The sequence below is a fragment of the Galeopterus variegatus genome, unplaced genomic scaffold, assembly GCF_000696425.1.
Source record: "Galeopterus variegatus unplaced genomic scaffold, G_variegatus-3.0.2 Scaffold787, whole genome shotgun sequence".
Lineage (NCBI taxonomy): Eukaryota > Metazoa > Chordata > Mammalia > Dermoptera > Cynocephalidae > Galeopterus > Galeopterus variegatus.
In genome coordinates this window covers 261,314-283,070 of record NW_007726898.1, presented here as the reverse complement: position 1 = coordinate 283,070, position 21,757 = coordinate 261,314, and the positions used below count along the sequence as shown (strand labels likewise).

At 34.4% G+C, this 21,757-nt stretch overlaps 1 protein-coding gene across 3 annotated transcripts in view; it reads right to left on the bottom strand.

Annotated features, from left to right (window-relative positions):
• Nucleotides 1–1,535: 1,535 nt before the first annotated feature.
• Nucleotides 1,536–21,757, bottom strand: part of ANKRD17 (ankyrin repeat domain 17) — a 123,671-nt gene continuing 103,449 nt past the window's right edge. For all 3 annotated transcript variants that reach the window (XM_008572457.1, XM_008572458.1, XM_008572459.1), the window contains 5 exons: nucleotides 18,161–18,358; nucleotides 6,898–7,146; nucleotides 6,192–6,370; nucleotides 5,631–5,795; nucleotides 1,536–2,997 (listed from right to left, as the gene is read on the bottom strand). In XM_008572457.1, the coding sequence (XP_008570679.1) occupies nucleotides 2,938–2,997; nucleotides 5,631–5,795; nucleotides 6,192–6,370; nucleotides 6,898–7,146; nucleotides 18,161–18,358 (851 nt within the window). In that variant the 3' untranslated portion in view covers nucleotides 1,536–2,937. The remainder of the gene's footprint in view (nucleotides 2,998–5,630; nucleotides 5,796–6,191; nucleotides 6,371–6,897; nucleotides 7,147–18,160; nucleotides 18,359–21,757) is intronic.

Sequence of the window (21,757 nt, the reverse complement as noted above, 5' to 3'; positions counted from 1 at the left end):
TCAATAATCCTGATTTTAAAATTTGTTATCTAAGAGAAAGTTTTGGTACACTTTAAATGTTCTGTAATGCCAGATCTGTGGGAATGTTTTTGAAAAACATCAAAAAGAAAATAAATTGAATAAATCAGAGGATCTCAAGAGGTTTTGTAATCTTGACTTTCCCTGTTCAGTCTAACACTTTGTACTGTTTTAAAAATAAAGTGAATACAGTGAGTAAAATAATTTTTATGAAATGCATAGTTAGATAATTTGAGTCAGAAGACAGAATACTATTTTTGAGATGAACGAGAGAAGATTAATAAGCTATTTACCCTTTTTCCAGACAGGAAATGTGAATATACATTTAGTAATTTCCCAAAATTAATTTTCACTTCCTAATAAAATAAAAATGATTTTGCTTTACAGTAATGAGAAATACAAGTAGAAGGGGAACTTTCTTTCACATAAGTACTAAAATCACTTTTGGGGTATATGTTGAAATATATGTTGAAAAGGCATAATATGGGGATTTTGTTGGGAATGGTAAACAAAATCATCTCTAAAATGTAACAGATTACACAATAATTGGGATATTCACTATTTTGGGATTTAATGTGTGAACTAACTCAAGTATTATTTCCAAGAGTTAAATCACTTCTTTAAAAAATTACAGAAAATAAATATGTCATGCATTCCGTTTATACATACCACATACTTTCAAAAAGGAAAAAAAAAAAGACCTGCAAGGTCTCAAAAACTTATGTTTTTTTTTTTATTGTTTAAATAAAAATGCACTGCATTACATCTGAAATATAAAAAAAAACTACTTGAAAAATGTTTCTAGTACAGATTTCTGAAACCATGGTATTGTACTTATCAAGCCTGATCCCCAAAACTAACTATGGAGCATTCCAATCTATATCCCTTTGTCCCACAGTTTTAAAGTCAAAAAAATATAGGGTTTTCTCTCTTCTTTTTTTAGTAACACACCCCATCTTAAGAAATTCATTTCTTAAACAATACGACTCATGTGTTGTAATAATTATTGAGTAGCATGTGTTCTGCAGCAGGATTATCTTAAATAGAAAATAATCCTAGTTAACACAGGAAAGAATTAAGCAAAAAAATACAGAATAGTGGTAAAAGTCATATGTAAAATACTCTATTAAATAATATTACACCCCTTTCTTAGTAAAGTGCTATAATTTTATTTCATAGCTATATTTACTTGTAGGATATCTTTTAGCTTTTCCTTTAAATTTGGGCATATTAATCCTAGACAGGTGGAAAAACAAATTTATGTATTTTAACATCATCTCCTAAATTAAAAGATATGAGTGTGTTGTTTACAAACTTCGAAATCATCTTTCTACTCTTTACTCAGTCAACCAGAGTCAAGAAATCATTTCATTTAATTGAACAGCCAAGGAACCATATTGTCATCTCTGGTGATTTCTATGAATTTTAGTTAACGTTTATGTTTACCAGTGTGGAATTTGTGTCTAATTTTAAAAAAGACAAATTGATATATACATTACTACACTTTTATGCTTTTCTTTTACATTTCAACCATATAATTTATTTTTCCATCTGAGACAGGGTAGGACACATATTCTTGTTGGATACATTCCTGTTTATTGTTTCTAGTGGATGGAATATATCAATCCCACTGAGTAGTTTAGTGTGGCCCTGTATCTTATATAAACAGGTTAAATGGAGACTTTATGTTGTAATCTGTGTATTTGTTTATCTTCCATAAATTGTCTTAATGACAAATGCAAAATTTCTTTTATTATTTGGCCCAAGTTAGCTGTTGATCCTTTTCACTGATAACATACAAGTGTAGAAAACAAGAAATCTTTAAAATTGAAATAAGAAACTTTCCACTAATTGAAATTTTTATGTTGACTCTTGATGACTGGAAAGCCAATGTTAAGAATCAATATTATCCAATATAAAATAGTACACTGAATTGTTTAATAATAAACAATATATTAAGAGCTTGTATATGCTGACTGGGAGCAGTGGTGGCTTTTTAAATTCTCAGAAAATCTAAACATTTTATGGTTAGAAGAAACTACTGGTGATAATGAGGATGCTCCATTTCTCTCTAGCAGCTATTACAATGAAAATCTTTACAGAATTTTTTCACTATCAGCAAGAGAATTTTACTGGTATGAGTAGTAAAGGTAAGGAGAGAAGGAAGTGTGAAAAAAGAAGTGTATATTAGTTTTAAAGGTGTGAAAGGTAATAAAAAGACATGGAAAAGTCAGAAATTTCTTCTTCTATATGTGCCTTGCTACAAACAAACCCAAAAGAGAGCAAGATAGGTATTTTAAAAGCCAACATGGGAAAACATCCTCTGATAATGCCCATAATTTTACTTTATACTTAAATTACACAAGTAGAAAAGTTATGCTTATTAATAGTTTAATGTATGAAGGAAACATCCAGATTTCTGAATATGAAGGTACATATCTCACATTAATTTAAGTCTACATAAAGTAGAGCCTCTATACTGACATATTGAAATTTACTCTCTGCTTAGCCTTTTCCGTTATGTAAACAATTGTACATTTATTTGCCATTCTAAAACTTCAAGATCGAGTTTACATAATTTTGCTAAATTTCCGTGTTTGCTCAGAAGCAGTTTACAGTACTAAAACCAACCAGCCAAAGAACAGCTTCAACAGAAAGTTATGTCCGAAGGGGAAGAGGGAAAGAAAAAAAGAAAGATGATAAGAAAAATGCTAACTAAGGTCAAACGGATGATGATGGGGAATGGGCAGTCACAAATGTTCACAGAAAATAGGTCAGTTAGTAAGTTCTTCTGCAAAAAAGCCTACACACTTCAGTCAAGCACACCAGTAGAATGATTTGGGAGCTTAATTTTTTTTTCGGCCACTTGTGATTTCCTCTGAATGAAAAGGAATCTGCACGCTAACGAGCTGATCCTCATCAGCCAAGCTGGTTCATATGCACACTGTTCATGTGAGGTGCCCAGGGTCCAGTCCACACCTATGAATACAGAACATGCCTTTTATTAAATACATATTTTACATATATTGGATTAAAATAAAACTCTTAAAAACTAAGTGCTCTTAGTATCTATGGACTAAAACAGCTAAATATCATTTGATTTGCAACATACTAGGAAATAACAGAGAAAAACAATGATAAAACCACTTTTATCTGTTGTTTTCTTACCTCTCTTATCCTTCAAACAGGATCTAATTTACCACCTTTTTTTTTTTAAAACACTACCTGAGCACATAGAGACTGACAGCTGTGGAAGGAAAATGAGTCAGATATTAAATATACACTAAAAAAATGCTAAAATATACAACCATTTCTATAAGCTTTCAGAGTTAATTAAATATACTGTTTTGACATTTACAGTACTTTTAATAAATAACCTCAAGATGGCCCTTTTCACACCACTAGTAAATTTTGGTGTATGAAGTTATAACCTTTTACTTATTATCTGCTAACCAATGGAATATATTAAAGACTTTCATAATTTTAGCTCCAAACCACTACCTTTGGTACCATTTCCAACATCCTTGTGCTATACAGGGTCTTCATAAAGTTCATGGAAAATATGCATTATGGAAAATCTATGGATGGATTTCAAAATTTTTGCATCAAAATAAACTCATACTAACTTGTTATAACATGGTTGAACAGAATAGTTTGAGGAACTAAGAAGCATAAGACATCAGTTTGAAAAGAGCTCCTAACACAGCAACATTAATTCTGCTAAAATTGAAGCAAGAACAAACATCAAATTTAGAGTGCAGCTTGGGTGGAAGAATGATGAAATCATTGATACTTCATGAAAAGTTTATAGGGACAATGCTCCAAAGAAATAAGCAGTGTACAAATGGATAATTCATTTTAAGAAGGGATGAGATAATGTTGAAGATGAAGGCCACAGCAGCAGACCATCTATGCCAATTTTCAAGAAAAAAATTAGTCTTGCTTGTGCCCTAATTGAAGAGGACCAATGATTAACAGCAGAAACAATAGCCAACACCTCAGACATCTCAACTGGTTCCAGCTTATACAACTGTAACTGAAAAATTAAAGTTGAGCAAATTTTCTGCTCAATGGGTCCCAAAACTGCTGTACCCAGATCAGCTGCAGGCAAGAGCAGAACTTTCCACGGAAATGTTTTCCTGTTTTTTTCTAGGAAAATAAGATGTTTTATTAAAATCCATGGCATTAATTCAGTTTCCACCCTTTTTCTTTAATTCAGTTCCACTACTTTTAGAGTGCTGGGCCTAAAGCTCCCATCTTTGGAATTTCAACCTCTGATCCCACTGAATCTTGGGTCTAGGCTCTGCCTCCTCATTATCCTGGCCCTATGCCCACCCTTTTCCTAACATGGGCTCTAGGCCCTGCCCCTTTCTGAACCCCACAACCAACCACACCCAGAGCTGAAATAAGGCCCCGCCCCCATTCACCCTTATGCTGCACAGAGCACCAGACCATGTGAGCTAGTGAGCTAGTGGTAGCTCACTATATGATCAGAAACACCAGTAACACCAGGATGCCTCCCATAATGATGTAGGTAACCAATGTCTGAACCTCTACCACTGCACCAGGGTCTGCCAGAGGGACATGGTACGGGACCAAGTCATCAGAGGATGGTCCAGTCTGGCCCCAGTGCTGCAAAGCTCTTAAGCCAGCCTGCACATGACATCTAACCACAGCCTTTTATGTGCCATGCCCCTCAAAATTACTGCCACCTTGTAGTCTCTTCTCATGGCTCCACTCTTTCCAGATGTTCCACTTCCTCAAGGGAAATTTTAAACAAATGGGATCAAGATTCTAAAGCATTTCTTCAAGGAATTGTAACAGGAGATAAAATGTGGCTTTACCAGTATGATCCTAAAGACAAAGCACAATCAAAGCAATGGCTATCAAGAGGTGGAAATGGTCCAGTCAAAGCAAAAGTGGAACCATCAAGAGCAAAGGTCATGGTAACAGTATTTTGAGATGCTCAAGGCATTTTGCTTGCTGACTTTGTGGAGGGCCAAAGAATATAACACCTGCTTATTATGAGAGTGTATGAAGAAAATTAGCTAAAGCTTTAACAGAAAAAATGCTCAAGAAAGTTTCACAGAAGAGTCCTTCCCCAGCACAATACTCTTGCTCACTCCTCTCATTAAACACAGACAATTTTCTGAGAGTTTTGATGGGAAATCACTAGGCAATCGCCTTACGGTGCTGTTTTGGCTCCTTCTGACTTCTTTTTGTTTCCTAATCTTAAAAAATCTTTAAAGGGCACCCATTTTTCTTGAGTTAATATTGTAAAAAAAGACTGCATTGACATGGTTAAATTGCCAAGCTCCTCAGTTATTTAGGGATGGACTAAATGTCCAGCATCTTCACTTATAAAAGTGTCTTGAACTTGATGGAGCTTATGTTGAGAAATAAAGTTTATATTTTTTATTTTTATCTTTTAATTCCATTTTTCCATGAGTTTTTTGAAGTCCCCTTGTATTTCAGCTATATTAAATTTCTCTTAATTTCATTTACCCATAATTCACTATACTCTCCTGCTACCATGATATACCTATATCCTATTTATTTTTGCATTTCATAAACACTAAATAAATGTTCATTCAATGAATTATCAGTCTTACCGTTTGAGGGCCATTATTTTCTGTGGAGCTTGAAACCATCTTTATCAGTGAGTTCCAAGAGGGGTCTGCAGCATGAGGGCCATTAAATATGGGTCCTCCAGCACCATCAGGGATAGGTGCTACTGGAGGCATCATTGCATTCCCATACACAGAAAAAGGCATACCCTTAAAAAGGAAAAAAACAAAGACAAGTCATAATTTACTTTTCCCAATATAATCCAGAGCCTTAAAATTTAGCTATTTGAAACTTCACCTCATTTAGGGAATGTGTAAGTTATTTAGGGAATCTAAAAATTATTTTCCATTATATGATTTCTTTTAACATTAGATGATATATAAGCTTACTATATCTAAAATGTTTTGTCAAAAACACTCCTCTAAATAACTGGAACAAAATCAGGACTTATAAATATTTAGCCAGATTTTGACCTGTAATTGCAAGTATAATCCCCAGCATCACTTCACAAATTTATCCACCTAAGTGGATAAGGAAGTCAAAGAAGGTTAATAATAGGAAAAACATTTTGAACTAACAAAAATGCTCATTTAAATCACCATTACCCCAACTTTAGGAAAGTCCATGTATCCTGCAGGAACATGCTGATGGAATGTACCAGAAGGAGTTACAATTCCTGTACTATCTCGCTCCATTGCTTGATGCTGTGAAAACACTCCTGGATCAGACATTGGTCTGTGAATCATAGGATTTCCCATCCCAGGGTTACACCAGTCTACTTTGTCTGAGGGTAAACAAAGAGTGAGAAACAGAAACTGGTGATATTTAAAATCAACAGATGGCAAAATAAAATATCTTATATTTCTCTACTTAATATTTTCCACACTGAACCATGAATTCTTTCAGAATAATAACCTACTTTTTATATATTTACAGCAGTATTTCCATGTTTGTAGATAATGATATAACATCCTAATAAACTAACCTAAAAACTTGGTGTTAGAAAACAAACAAAAAATGTAAGGTAAAATAAAACCTAAATGACCTCAAAGGAAACATTAACATCTCCTTAATATAATGAAATGAAGAAAAGAATATGCTTACATTAGACTACTTTAAGAAAGCAATGATAAATAAATGCAATGGGAGAGATTACATGAAAAAAGAGCTCTTAAAAAGAAGTAATAAGTCAAAATAAAAAGATAGGAGTACAAATTTTTCAGAAATGACTATGAAAGTTAAATATTGTTTACAATATTATAGTTTAAATGAATTTACTTAATATCTAGTAAGCAGGATAACAGATCATACCTTGATTGCCACCAATCCCTTCAAAGGACCAGATGCCGCTATGCCCTACTGATGTGGACAAATTACTTCCAATAACAGATGGAGCTGAAGTTCCAGTTTGCCTGATACGTGCAGAACGTTCAGTTCCAATAGGGACTGGAACTTTCCTGTCCTGAGAGACATTGCTGGGCTTTTCTGACCCTAATGGTACTGATGATGGGGCAGGAGATGGTGCACGAACTCCAGAGGATACTGACTGTGCAGGAGAATCTGGAAAACAGACATTTTGAAAGAGGACACAGATCATCTATAGGACATGTAACTTTGTAAAACCAAATATTAAATTCTGAAGACATCTTAAATATGCACTCTCCGAGGAGAAAAATATAAAAATAATGTTTAAGTTATAAATTATGCTTATTAAAATTTGATTAAAGTTCTATGACCTAGAGGTAGAATATGAAGATGTCAATGCTACATAGTGATCGACTACACATGTAACAAACCATTAAACTAATTAATATTTAAATGAATTAATTAAGTAAAATATAACACCAGAGTCATGAGAAGACAATGTTTAAATTAAAAAACAAACAACAATAACAAAATGGAGGAGAAGAAAATCACTGCCTATACTGGCAATTCCCAAACTGTATTCCTTGGGAACACCTGATCTTGGTATATTATAATAAAAAAAAAAAGCAAACAAAGGGATTCAGGTATCTAATAAATTTGAAAAATCTAGCTTAAGAAAAAAATAAATTTCTTTAAATCAGGACTTTACAGAACCTTATACAGTACCATGCCAATAAAATACCAATAGGATGGGCCGGCCCGTGGCTCACTTGGGAGAGAACGGTGCTGATAACACCTAGGCCACAGGTTCGGATCCCTATATAGGGATGGCCGGTTGGCTTACTTGGCAGAGCGTGGTGCTGGCAACACCAAGTCAAGGGTTAAGATCCCCTTACTGGTCATCTTTTTAAAAAACAAAATAAAATAAAATACCAATAGGAGGCTATGCCTCATTGTCCAAGTTTGTTTTATGATATTTTGTGGGTATTCTATAGAACATGCTTTTGGTAATGACAATCTAAGCTTTACTTGTCAAAACAAGGTGAAGTTTCTAATATAGTCAATTTGAGAGTATTCACTAGTGATTTAATTCCTTTACGTATTATTGAGAAGAAAAAACATCATTTTGGTTGTTTTTGTTATGTGAAAAGTTTAAATATCAAGCACATTTAAATTTAAACAGTATATTTTAGTTCATATCTCATGAGTATGTGGTGAGAATTCCTACCATGTTCTTAGCAAAATAGCTGACACAGACTATGGATTTAATTAGTGTTAGCAAATAGTAAAATATGCCGTAATTTAATAATAATAATAGTGTCAAAAGTGTAAACTATTTTGGTTCCTAGATTAAAATAATTTAGGCACTTAACTGACACTATCCTATAGATTGTCTGCCTAATGAAAACTGTAACTTTTAAAAATATTTTATTATTTTAATTGACATATTGTGATTGTACATATTTATTGAGTACCATTTGATGTTTATATATATATATGTTGTATAGTATAATGACTGGGTTAGGGTAGTTACTGTATCTATCACCTCATGCATTTATCGTTTCTTTGTGGTGAGAACATCCAAAAGCCTTTCCTCTACCAATTATGTAATATACAAAACAGAATGGTTAACCACAGTTACCCTACTGTGCAATAAAACAGCACTTACTCCTCTTATGTAATTATAATTTTCTACCCATTTGCCAATCTCTCCCTATTTTCTCTTTCCCCCTCCCATGAAAACTGTAATTTTGACCTCTAAAAAGCTACCAGGTCGTCATGCTTTATTTAACATAAATGAGATTAGCATTTTTGCATCAAAAAATAGATAGGTAGATAAACATGGTGTAAATGGTAGAGGAGCTTGAAGTTTAACAATCAAAACCGTCACCAGCAGAGTCACAATTTATTTATAACGACCTGACCATATGAACAGAGACAGTTATTTCATAATAATTTTCTATTTAACTGTTTCCAAAGGAACTCAGGTATATAACACATTTGCAAAATCAATCAAGCTACCTACTTATCTACCTGCACACACACACACACACACACACACACACACACACACAAAAGGACAGTGCTTCTATTTCCGAAGGTACTTTTTAGTGAAGTTGGAAGACAAAGAAAAACTCCATTATGTTATTAGCCAGAATACAATTTAGAAAAGACTTCTCACATGTATTTTCATATAGGTTGGTAAGTAGTTCGTACATGAATTCAGTCTTACTAGTGCTTGCAGAGGTCTGTTTTGGTTAAATTGATACCACCTCTCAATGAGTTGTAGTGACTACTTAACTAAAAAGAAGGTACTTTATAAATTATAATTTATTACAGGGATATTGCTATTATTGGAGAACAAAAACATGAAATATATGGGCTCGTTATCTATAAAAGTAAACCAGGAAAACTATCCCTCTCTAGTGAAAAATTAAAGTATACCTCCTTGGGCTGGCCAGTTAGCTCAGTTGGTTAAAGCATGGTGCTAATAACACCACGGGCTAGGGTTCAATCCCTGTACCAGCCAGCCATCAAAACAAAACAAAACAAAACAAAAAAAAACAACCTCCTTCATCACGGATCTATTAACTTTATTAGATAGCATTTACTTTTTTCTTTCTTTTTTTTGCAGCAGGCCAGTATGGGGATCTGAACCCATCACACTGGGGTCATAAGGCTGTGCTCTAACCAACTGAACTAACTGGCCAGCCCAACAGTATTTACTTTTAACAAATCCTAAGAAAATGGAAAAGCCAGAGGCATGTCTTTAAAGCAATCATGGAGGTGGCAGCAGCACAGGTTTTGATTCTTCCCAAATCCCTCCAAGAAAACAAAGCCACTAAGTTAGCAAAACCAAAAAGCCAGGGATAGTATCATAACAAGATAGACAAGGTATCCAGATGAATCTGAAGATACAAGTGAATAGGGACAAATCAACAGCTGTAAGACTCGCATGGTATCAGCTTATGTGTGGAAGGAAGCAATGGAGAATCCTCTAGATCCAAGAACAGAAGAAGAGAACCTCAAAACAGTCCAAGGTACTCACTGGAAAGCAGGCCACGCAAATCTGAGAACAGCAGGTGAAACTGGGAGGGTTCTGCCTATGCATGGGTGATTCCAAAGGGTACAGAATAAGGTCTGAAGAAACTGGAGCACTACAAGCTCTATGAACTCTCAAAACTACCTGCTGAAGCCTCCTTCCAAAATCAAGCCCCACAACAGTAAGAGACTTCAGGGAACAGATTCCAAATTGAGCAAGAAAGGGACAATAGAATCCAAACAAAAAGAAGATCCAGTCAAAAAATAAGGAAAACGTGTGGATGGATGGGTAGGTACAGAAAACAAAGACAGAGATTTAACAAGCAGAAGGCCATATATTTTGCACACTTCTAAAACAACAAAAGAGGGGCCTGCCCGGTGGCACACTGCTACAGTGCGCCACTTGGGAAGCGTGGCGGCGCTCCCGCCGAGGGTTCGGATCCCACATACAGACCGGCTGCTCACTGGCTGAGCGAGGTGCGGGAGCAACACCGAGGGTTGCGATCCCGTGGCCGGTCCCGGTCCGGTATGGGCGCAACACTGAGGGTTGCAATCCGTTGCCGGTCACGAAAAAAGACAAAAAGGAAAAAAATAAATAAATAAAACAACAAAAGAGAATTCTAGCACCTTTAAGCTAGTACAGATATCCTGATCCACTTTATCCCTACTAAAAGTTGAGGAAAACTCATTTCACTTAAAAACACAAAACAGAACAGAACTGTAGTTGAATTCCATATAAGACTATTATATAAAACAAAAGAGAAATGGATCTGTAGACAATAAAATCATGCCAGAAAGAAAGCTATAACCTAAAATTCCAAAATGAATTAGTGGAAATGAAAGAAAGAGATATTACAGAACAGCAAAATTCAGAATTAGTAGAACTGGAAACAAGATGACAAAACTCAGGAAAATTTTAGAAGTAAAATATTTCAAAATAAGCTAAATAAAACTACAAGTAAGGGGTGGCTAGTTGGCTCAGTTAGTTAGAGCGTAATGTTGTAACACCAAGGTCAAGGGTGTAGATGCCTGTACCAGCAAGCTGCCAAAAAAACAAGAAAAGGAAAACTACAAGTAACACAAAAACATGTAAACACAAGAAATAAATAATACAAGTTTTTTGTTTTTTTTTTTTAAACTACATATTGAAAGGGCACACTTACATCCCTGAGAAAAATCAACCCAGAACAACTAATACCAAGACATAGTCAAGAAAAGCAGAAAAGCAGGCAGGCAGGAAAGAAAGAAGGATGAAGAAATGAATCCTACCTTCCCCTAGATTCATCCCTGGGTGCCTTCTCTAACCTCTGTGTTGAATGTTGTTACTTTTTCCCTTCCTGTATCCTTCCAAAAACAAAAGCAAAGCAAAATAACAACCCTCTACATTCTATTTAAATAAAAAGAATAACTAGGCCTACCTGCTGACCTTATTTAAGAGATTTACCCTCTTCCACATTCTACCACCTTACTGATAGCTTTTATCAGATGACCCTGTTTTCTGCTCCCTTCCTGCAGGCCTACTGGACTAAGGATAGGCACCTGACCCAATAATGATCCACCTTTAGGCTAGCCAGCAATCTATGGCCTGAATTAAACATATGAACTGAGCCAACTACATTCCTTATTCAGTAAGGGGCAATTGATAAACAGAGAAAAACTGGTTTAATCACCTATGAACTTGAACCATTGAAAACTATATACAAGACTATGATGAAACCTAGGAGTAAAGAGAGCATATTAGAAGAGACGCACAAGAAACAGACCATAAGTGAGAGACCATAAATCCTCTAAAAAAGAGATGGAAAGAACAGCTTTCCCTAAGTCCTGGATGGTTCTGATGATTGTCCTGCCTAACCTCATAGTAAACACCATTTTCCTTGAGATTCCTTGTGTGGGTCTATATTTCCTGCCATGAAAAGAGCCTAATAAATACTTTTCTCATGTCTAATGATTATGATTTCTTTAATTAGAAAAAAAGAAAAATGTAACTCAGAGCCCTGTTATTTTAAAATATGCCAGCTTATATATTACAGAAAAAACATGTTTTAGAGGATAGGGAAGATCTATGTTCTGTGGGGCTTTAAGCTTATACAATTCTAGGAACCTATTTTAGAAAAAGAATGCAAAATTACAAATACAAAATCACTTAAAAGACCTTGGAAGGGGCCCATACAAATGATACCCTGAAGCTTAAGCTTCACTGACATCACAGTAAATCTACCTCAGTTTAGAAATGACAACAGATTCCTGAGTTAAAACTGAAAGAGCAGTATGACTTACAAATTGAAAAAGGGCTACTGCAGGAAAACTACACTGTATTTTTCTAATGGTTTAGTTCAATGTTTATTAAACAATCCTTAAATTTAATCATGAAGAAATATCAGAGAGAAAAAAAAAATTAAGAAGCATTCTACCAAACAATTGGCCTAGTCTCCAAAAAAGTCTTGAGAGATAAAGCCTGAGAAAACAGTTCCAAATTACATCTTTGAGACTAAAGAGACATTTGCTGAATTTGATATCTACAACTAATTCTAAAATGGTTCAGGAAGTAAATAATTTTATATATATACACACACACAGAGATGGTAGGGAGAGGGAGGAATGTGGCAACATGTTATCAATTTGTAAATCTGGGAAAAAATATACATGAGTTCTCTGTGTTGTTCTTGAAAGTTTAAAATTACTTAAAAAATTAAAAAGTTACACCTGAGAGACATATTCAAATGCAGTATGTGAACCTTGAGTGGTTCCTGGTTCTAAAGGGAAAAAACAATATAAAATGCTTTGGGACAAGTGGGGATATTTGCATATGGGCTGTATCTAAGATAATTATTACTGAATTAATGTTATATCTATTAGGTATTTGATAATGGTATTATGGTTGTATAAGCAAATGTCCTTATTCTTAACTGACGTATGTTTTTAGGTCAGAAGCGTGATATCTGTATCTTACTTTCAAATTATTCAACAACAACAAAAAAGCAGAGAGAGAAAATAAATGCAACAAGATGTTTAAAAATAACTGGTCCAATTAAAAGAAGAGAATATGGGTATTCTTTGAATTATTCTTTCAACTTTTCTGTAAGCTTGAAATTTCTGAACAAAAAAAGTTATCGGAATGTAGAAATAAAAGCAACTAAAAAAAAAAAGCACAATGCTTTTTCGACAAAAAAACCACATAGCAAACCCCTGGATAAAAAAACCTATCACACTTCATGAATTTTATCCAAGAGTTTCTGAAATAATGTATTACCTGAAGTAATGAGCAGTAATACCAATAATTATGTTTTCATATACTTAAAAACATTCTCTGCTCTGAGAATCCACTCCGTTTTTAAGATTAACTACCAAGAGCTGACCAGTTAGTTCACTTGGTTAGAGCATGGTACTGATAACAGCAAGGTCAAGGATTTGTATCCCTCTATCGGCTAGCTGCCCACTCTCCTGCCAAAGAAAGATTTTTTTTTTTTTTTTTTTTAAAGATGACCGGGGGGCCGGCCCGTGGCTCACTCGGGAGAGTGCGGTGCTGATAACACCAAGGCCCCGGGTTCGGATCCCATATAGGGATGGCCGGTTCGCTCACTGGCTGAGCGTGGTGCTGACAACACCAAGTCAAGGGTTAAGATCCCCTTACCGGTCATCTTTTTAAAAAAAAATAAATAAATAAATAAAGATGACCGGTAAGGGGATCTTAACCCTTGACTTGGTGTTGTCAGCACCACACTCACCCAGTGAGCCAACCGGCCATCCCTATATGGGATCCGAACCCGTGGCCTTGGTGTTATCAGCACCGCACTCTCCCGAGTGAGCCACGGGCCGGCCCCAAAGAAAGATTAACTACCAAAAAATATTTCACATAACGCATGTCAATAAGCAGTCACGTTGCAATTATAACTCATTTTCTCTTCTTTGCTATTTTTATACGAACACTAAAATTAAAAAAAAAAAACACCTTTGTTTTTATATATAAATAGGTGAATATGAATCACCCACATGTAAATATTTTAAGGAAAATGTCTATTCCTGAGCTCTACACACTCAGAAGACACTGCTGCATATCCATTCTTACATTTAGAAATAATTAACTTTAAGAGGAGTGCAAAAAAAAAAACCTATGTAGAATAAAATCATTCTAAAAATATATTTCAGACTCTTTAATCATTGGCTATTTATAAAAATGTTTGCTCCTCTGTTCCCATTCCATTAGTCTCAACTATATACTCAAGACTTGCCTATAGCTCTTAAATCATCTTATGCTTACTCTTTTCACAGGTTTCACTGTATAGTGGCACATTTCTAAAACTATCAGAAAACAGCACTAATATTTACTGTCATGATCATCACCCTCATTCTTATTATCATCAAAAAGCAAAAAACCAACAGTAACAGCAGCAGATAACATATACATTATCTCACATTTTATACTAATCCTGAGTGGTGGATAATATAGATCAGAACACTGATGTTTAATGAAGTCACTTGTCTAAGAAAACTCATAAAACTGCTCATATCAGTTTTTGCTGACAAAGGCATTGGGGGTTGAGGGGAGACAAACAGTGCCTAAACACTCAATAAATTAATTACTGTTAGTTTAACATGTGGTTAGTAGTTATATTACAAAAAGTTTTTTGGTAATCCTATTTTGCTTTTCTCTTAGGTTTTTTCTTTCTTTTTGGTCATCCCCTAAAATTAAAATCTCTTCCAATTGCTGAGGGCAACTACAACCACTGCTGCCACAAAAGCGGCTCAGTGTCATAGCAGTAGCCACAACCACTTTGCAGAAGGCCCGCCAGACACTCAACTGCAGTGCCACAAGGAACATCATCACCAGCAGGAACCAGAAGAGAACGTCTGTCTCTCTCCTAAAAGCCCATTCCCGAGTAACCTGAAGAAGCAACTGCTGTACCAGATTACCAGACATCAATGTAGAGGTACAAGAAATATGAAAATCCAAGAAAATATTACACTACCAAAAGAATAAGATAATTCTCAAACAAAAGACCCTACAGAGCAAGAAATCCTTTAAATGAGTGAAAAGAAATTCCAAGCAATAATCTTTTTTTTTTTTTTGTCCTTTTTGAGACCGGCTGCACCGCGCTCAGCCAGTGAGCGCACCAGCCATCCCTATATAGGATCTGAACCCGCGGCAGGAGCGCCGCTGCGCTCCCAGCGCCGCACTCTCCCGAGTGCGCCACGGGCTCAGCCCCCAAGCAATAATCTTAAGGAAACTTGCTGAGATACGAGAAGACTCAGTTAAACAACATAACAAAACATGAAAAAAAAATCCAGGATATAAAGGAGGAAACTTACAAAGGGATTAATACCTTAAAAAAAAAAAAAAAGCAGAACTCATGGAACTGAAAGATTCACTCAACAAGATAAAAAAACACAACTGACAGCTTAAGCAGCAGGCTAGAACAAGCAGAAGAAAAAATTTCTGATCTCAAAGACAGTCTTTTTGAAACAACCCAGGCAGACAAAACAAAGGACAAAAGAATTTTTAAAAATGAAGAAACTGTAAGAGAGCAGACAATCTTAAACACACAAACATTCAAAACATGGGTGTTTTGGAAGGGGAGAGGAAAGGAAAAGGCACAGAAAACCAATTAAACAAAATAATAGTGGGAAATTTTCCAGGTATAGGGAGTGACACAGACCTTCAGATTCAGGAGGCTCAAAGATCTCAAATCAGATTCCATCCAAAAAGATCCTCTTCAAGACACATAATGGTCAAACTGGCAAAGCTAAAGGCCAAAAAGAGAATCTTAAAAGAAGCATGAGGAAAGTATCAAGTCACCTCTAAGGGAGCCCCCATGAGACTAACAGCAGACTTCTCAACAGAAACTCTACAGGCCAGAAGAAAATGGGACAACATTTTCAAAATACTGACAGAAAAAATCTACCAGCCAAGAATACTATATCCAGTAAGGCTACCCTTCAGAAATGAAGGAGAAATAGTGTGTTTTCCAGACAAACAAAAACTGCAGGAGTTCACCACTATATAACCAGCCCTACAAGAAATCCTCAAGGAAGTCCTGCATCTGGAATCCAAAAAACAATAATCACTACCATGAATACACAAGAAAGAACAAAATCCACCAGCAGAACAAAATTGCAAACAAGAAAGAGAAAGAAACTAACTCTTACCACCATGAAAAACCATGATGATAATGAAACAAAAGCAAACAAACTCTCAGTCTCTTTGCAAGATGATAGGGAAACAATTCATTTTTACAAAACTACTACGTAAAAGGGAAATGTCAAGCATTTATCCTGTCTTTCCTACACAAATTGTTTCTCAGGGTAACCATAAATAGCTGAGGAGGTAAGATTTCTGTCTTTTGAAGTATCCTAGCTAGTAAATAAAGATAAAATAATTAGGATATGGTATTTTACAAATCCCTGTTGAGATAATGGATCTAGCAAGTGATCACCAATGTCTGCTAACATCACAGAGAGATGATCAGACATAATGGGCTTCCTGCAGTAGAACATATACCCCTGAAGCCAAATCTAACCTGAGTGGGACCAAGCCTCAGGATCCAGCAATCAGTCATCAGGAAATGCAGGAGATGGCAGAATATGTTAAGTGACACTACTGGGATGGAGCCAGCAAATCCAGACTTTGGGAAACTTTATGGGGTAAAGGAAAAAACTAGATGAAGGGGGAACCTATAAATTAAAAGAAACTTGAGACAGCTGACACAACAACCAAAGCAACAAACAGAACTTGCTTGGATCCTGATGTAAACAAACTAATTGTAAGAAAGAAAAAAGGAAGAGGAGAGAATTGGAGAAATTTAAACATGCTTAAAGTTTGATTATATTAAGCAATTATTATTGATTTTTAAAATGTGATTATATACTGCAGTTATGTCATTTATAAGAATTCTTAGCTTTTAGAATCACAGACTGAAATAAATACAGATGAATGCTAAAAAAACAAATTTATATCCCTGAAGAAACGGATCTCTGAAACAGATAAAATACCAGTCTTTAATACAGAATGAATTACCTTCCATTCTTCAATATATAGCTAGCTGTCAATCCTTCTTATAATAAACTAAATAAATAAAATATACATATTCCTCTAGTATACAGAAGTTTGTCGTATTGAATACAGCTTCAAATAACTGAGGATATAACTTTTTACTGTAACCCAGATATTTTGAACTAAAAGGTGATAACCAGCTATTTATTCCATTCAACCAGAGTTATATTTAGTTTAAGTATTCTGTTTAATGGCTTATGTTTAAATACATCCTTTATCTCAATTATGACTCCTAAAAAATTTTTAACCTTTTTCAAAGTAAGATAAAGCATCTTCTATGAGAATTGCCAGTTTTTTCTTCTCATATTGGTATATTTTCATACTCCTGATATTATTTCTAGCAAGTTTTTACATTTCTATAACAGTCATTTTGAATTTAAGAGGAATGTTAAAAAAAAAAAAACTTACGTAGAATAAAGTCATTTTAAAAATATAATGTATTTTAGAGTTTTTAATCACTGGATTTAAATCTTTCTTAAGCCATTTAAATCTTTCTTAAATCATTTCTTCTCACTTACTGGTACCCATGCAAGGATAATTAACATTCTTTTTAGGTGACTGCAATTATTTGACAAACACAAGAAAAACTACAGAATATATAAATTCACTGTAGGCCACAAGTTACTTCATGCTTTAACTAGCAATGTACCTTGACATATGTCTCAAATATTTTTTCTTCTTGGTAGCTATATTATCAAGTAAAACTAAAAGTAAGTGTAAATTAACAGAAGATACTAGGATTAAGTTTTTTCCCCACAAAATGATCTCTCTTAGAAATAAACTCAATAAAATATTCTGGGTCTGAATTCCAGGTCTATACTCTAGGTTGATTCTAATAATTTAAAAACCTAGAAATTCTTCTGAAATTCCAGATTGCTGAGAGTACAAATTACACTTTTTAATAGTATTAAAATTATGATGAGGTTTAAAACTTAAAAATCTCAAACTCTGGAAAACTTAAAATCTTTTCTTTTTAAGGAAATATTGTTAAAGCGCAGCCTTATAACACCAAGGTCATGGGTTCAGATCCCTGTACTGGCCAGTTGCCAAAAACAAACAAAAAAAGGAAACATACATGCAAACTCTTCGTATGGAATTACATCATATAATACTCACCATTTGATGCTGATGAACATGGAGTCAACAAACTAAGTGGGGAAAAATGCTGTCTGTTAAAGTTAGCAGCTGTGGGTGCTCCTCCAAGGGGTGCCCCAGGTCCATACATCTGACCTCCTGAAAGGTTTGAGGCAAAATTTCCCAAATGTGTAGAAGAAGGTGTTACAGAACCATATGGTGAGTCTATATTGACAATACCTATAATGTAGAAAATCATCATAATTTATAATAGTTACCCCAAGGAAAAATAATTAGACAAACCTAAAATTCTAAGAGGCCTCAAATATACCCAAAACTATTTTAGATTATCAAAAAATTTTTTCTTGATTACTTCCTTCAGTCCACTGACTTGTCATTTCTCCATTTTATAAAGATAATTATAAAAAAGAATAATTATCAAGGAAATTTTTTTTTTTTTGTCCTTTTTGAGACCGGCCGCACCGCGCTCAGCCAGTGAGCGCTGTGAGCGCACCAGTCATCCCTATATAGGATCTGAACCCGTGGTGGGAGTGCTGCTGCGCTCCCAGCACCGCACTCTCCCAAGTGCGCCACAGGCTCAGCCCATCAAGGAAAATATTTTTATATTTAATTTTAATATTTGATCTTTTATTAGCTATCATAGAATACATGTAGATTTAATATCGATATTGGAATTTAAATAGGTTTATGGGCCAAAGAGTTGTATAAAAATTTATCTTTAGAAAACTATAGAGAAAAAAAAGCCTGTAGATGTGTATTTACAATGGAGAGATCCGATTATTAACACCTTAACTAAGTGGCCATGCTCTCCATAGCCAATAGTGGGACAATCTGTTGTTGAGTGCCTCCTGATATAATTCAGGGTGAGTTTCAAAATATCACTTATATGATGCTCTTTCCAGAAATATTCAACTCAAGTCTAATCATGAATTAGGGAAACAGACAAATCTGAAAACATTTTCCAGGACAATTGGACTTCTCAAAGAATTCAATGTCACAAATTAGACAGGAAGGTGGTGAAATGCTTTAGACTGGGGGTGACCAAAGAGACAGAACAGCCAAAAGGAAGATATGACTTTGATTGGATTTTTGATTAAAAGGAAAAAAAAAAAAAAAAGACACAGGTATAAAGGATCTACTTGGGATAATGGCACAGTATTTGGGGTGCTACTATTAAATTAATTAAAATTTTCTTGGGTGTAGTAATAGTGGTGTAGGGGTGAAGGCAAACATGCCTTTTTTGGGAAAGATGCATGTCAAAGGATTTAGGGATAAAGTATCATAATTTTTGAAACCTACCTTTTCGTCATTTGACAAATGGCGTAGAAAAAAAAATAGAGATAGACATAGAAAGAGGGGAAAGAAGGACAAAGAAGGGGAGAGAAAGGGAGAGACGAGCAAGACAAGAGAAGTGAGGGGGAGAAAGGAAAGAAAGCAGCAAAAGAGACAGAAGAGAGGAAGGAGGAAGAGAAGTAGAATTAGAAAAGATGTTAACAAGTGGAGAATATTAAGTGAGGGAGTACACAGGTACTTACTATTCTGTTTATTCTGTTCCTTAAATTTTTATGTGGTTTAAGAATTTTTCGAACTATGAGAGATCTTCAGAAAGTTCACAGAAAGTTTTGTATTATCTTTTAATTCTGTTTTTCAACAAACTTTCTGAAGGACCCTCATATAAACTATAAAAACAGATCTAAGTCTAAAATACAAATGGTCAAATTATTTACATAAAAAGTTAGTTAAAGAAAGAAAAATATATAGGCAACACAAAGGAATTAGGAAAAAGTAGAGAGAAATGAAAATTAAAATCTGGAAAAGGCTTAGGAGAAAATAAAAAGAGATGTTTTTTATGTAACATAAGGATGAATGTTTTTAACTCTAAATGACCTGGATTGTCCCAGCCAGCTGCCAAAAGAACCCCCAAAAAATCCAATAAATAAATAAACAAATTACCTGTATCTAGCATTATTCACCCTTTGATAGACTCTTAAATTAAACGTCACTGCTAATTTTGGATCTAATCAACTTGTACACCCCCCCAAAAAAACTCACCTCTCTTATAGAGCTGGTCTTTTTTATTTACCTGTTCACAAAACAAGAATTTATTTCCTTTTTCTCTATATCTTAATTTTAACCTTTCCCAACACAACACCTAGATTATTAAATTTTTGAAAAGGTAAAGCATTTTCGCTAAATTCTAACTATTCTAAAAATGAAATTTAAAAATTTTCCTATTCATTAGCATATAATCTTTTAAAACCTAATTATATTGATTCTATTGTTTTAGGACTCAAGAGAAATTGTTTTTGAAAGCACACATAAATATTTAAATCAACCCCAAGTAAAGAAGTATTTACTGACATATTGATTAAATTTTATTTATAAGATACAAAAATAGGTAAAAATAACATTGCATTCCCAATAAACTTGAAAATTTTTGTCCCATAACATCAAATCTCCAATAACACATATCAGTACTGGCAACCTTTGTGCAAAGGGCCAAATATTAAATATTTTATTTAGGTTTTGCAGGTCACATGGTCTCTGTCCCAACCATTCAGTTCTGTCATTATAGTATGAAAGCAGCCATATACAATATGCAAATAAATGGGCATGGCTGTGTTTCAATAAAACTTTATTTATAAACACTGAAATGTGAATTCCATATTTTTTTGTGCCATATATTATTATTCTTTAAAAAACTTTTTTTTTTAAACAATGTAAAAACAGGGGACAGGCCAAATTTGGCACACAGACCATAGTGTGTCAATCTCTCACATAGATTATCTTTAATTACTTGAAATGCTCATATTAAAACACAATAGCTCTAAATGCAATTTGGTATCCTGGATCAGATACTGCAACAGACAGACATTATTGGAAAAACTGGTGAAATCTGCATGAAGTCTGTAGTCTAGTTACTTATACTATAGCAATATCAATGTCTTAGTTTTGATAAGAAACTAGGGGAATTATCAAAAAGTTCTTATAAATATAAAAATATTTCAAAGTAAAATGTTAAAAAAAAAAAGCAATAGCTTACCATCAGAAGATCTTCAGATCCTCTATAAATATGAGTGTTGTCCAATAGAAATTTCTACGAGAATGGAAATGTTCTATACCTTTGTTATCCAATATACTAGCTACTAGCCACAAGTACTTATTAATTACTTGAAGTATGGCTAACTTGACTGAGAAGATGACTTTTAAATTTTATTTAATTTTCATTAATTTAAATTTAGCATACATGGCCAATGGCTACCATATGCAGCTCTATATTTTTCTTATTTTAAAAACAAAAAAGAAGGGCCAGCGCATGGCTCACTTGGGAGAGTGTGGTGCTGATAACGCCAAGGCCACGGGTTCAGATCCCTATATAGGGATGGCTGGTTTGCCTACTTGGGAGAGCGTGGTGCTGACAACACAAAATCAGGATTAAGATCCCCTTACCGGTCATCTTTTAGGGAAAAAAAAACGACAAAAACAAAAAAGATAATCAGAAATGAAATGAAATTTTAAAATCTTTGTTAGTTATTTTTATTTAAAATAAAAGCAAACTCCTGGTTGTGTTACCCAATTAAATTAAAACATAAAAGACTTTTTTTATTTTAAGAGAGA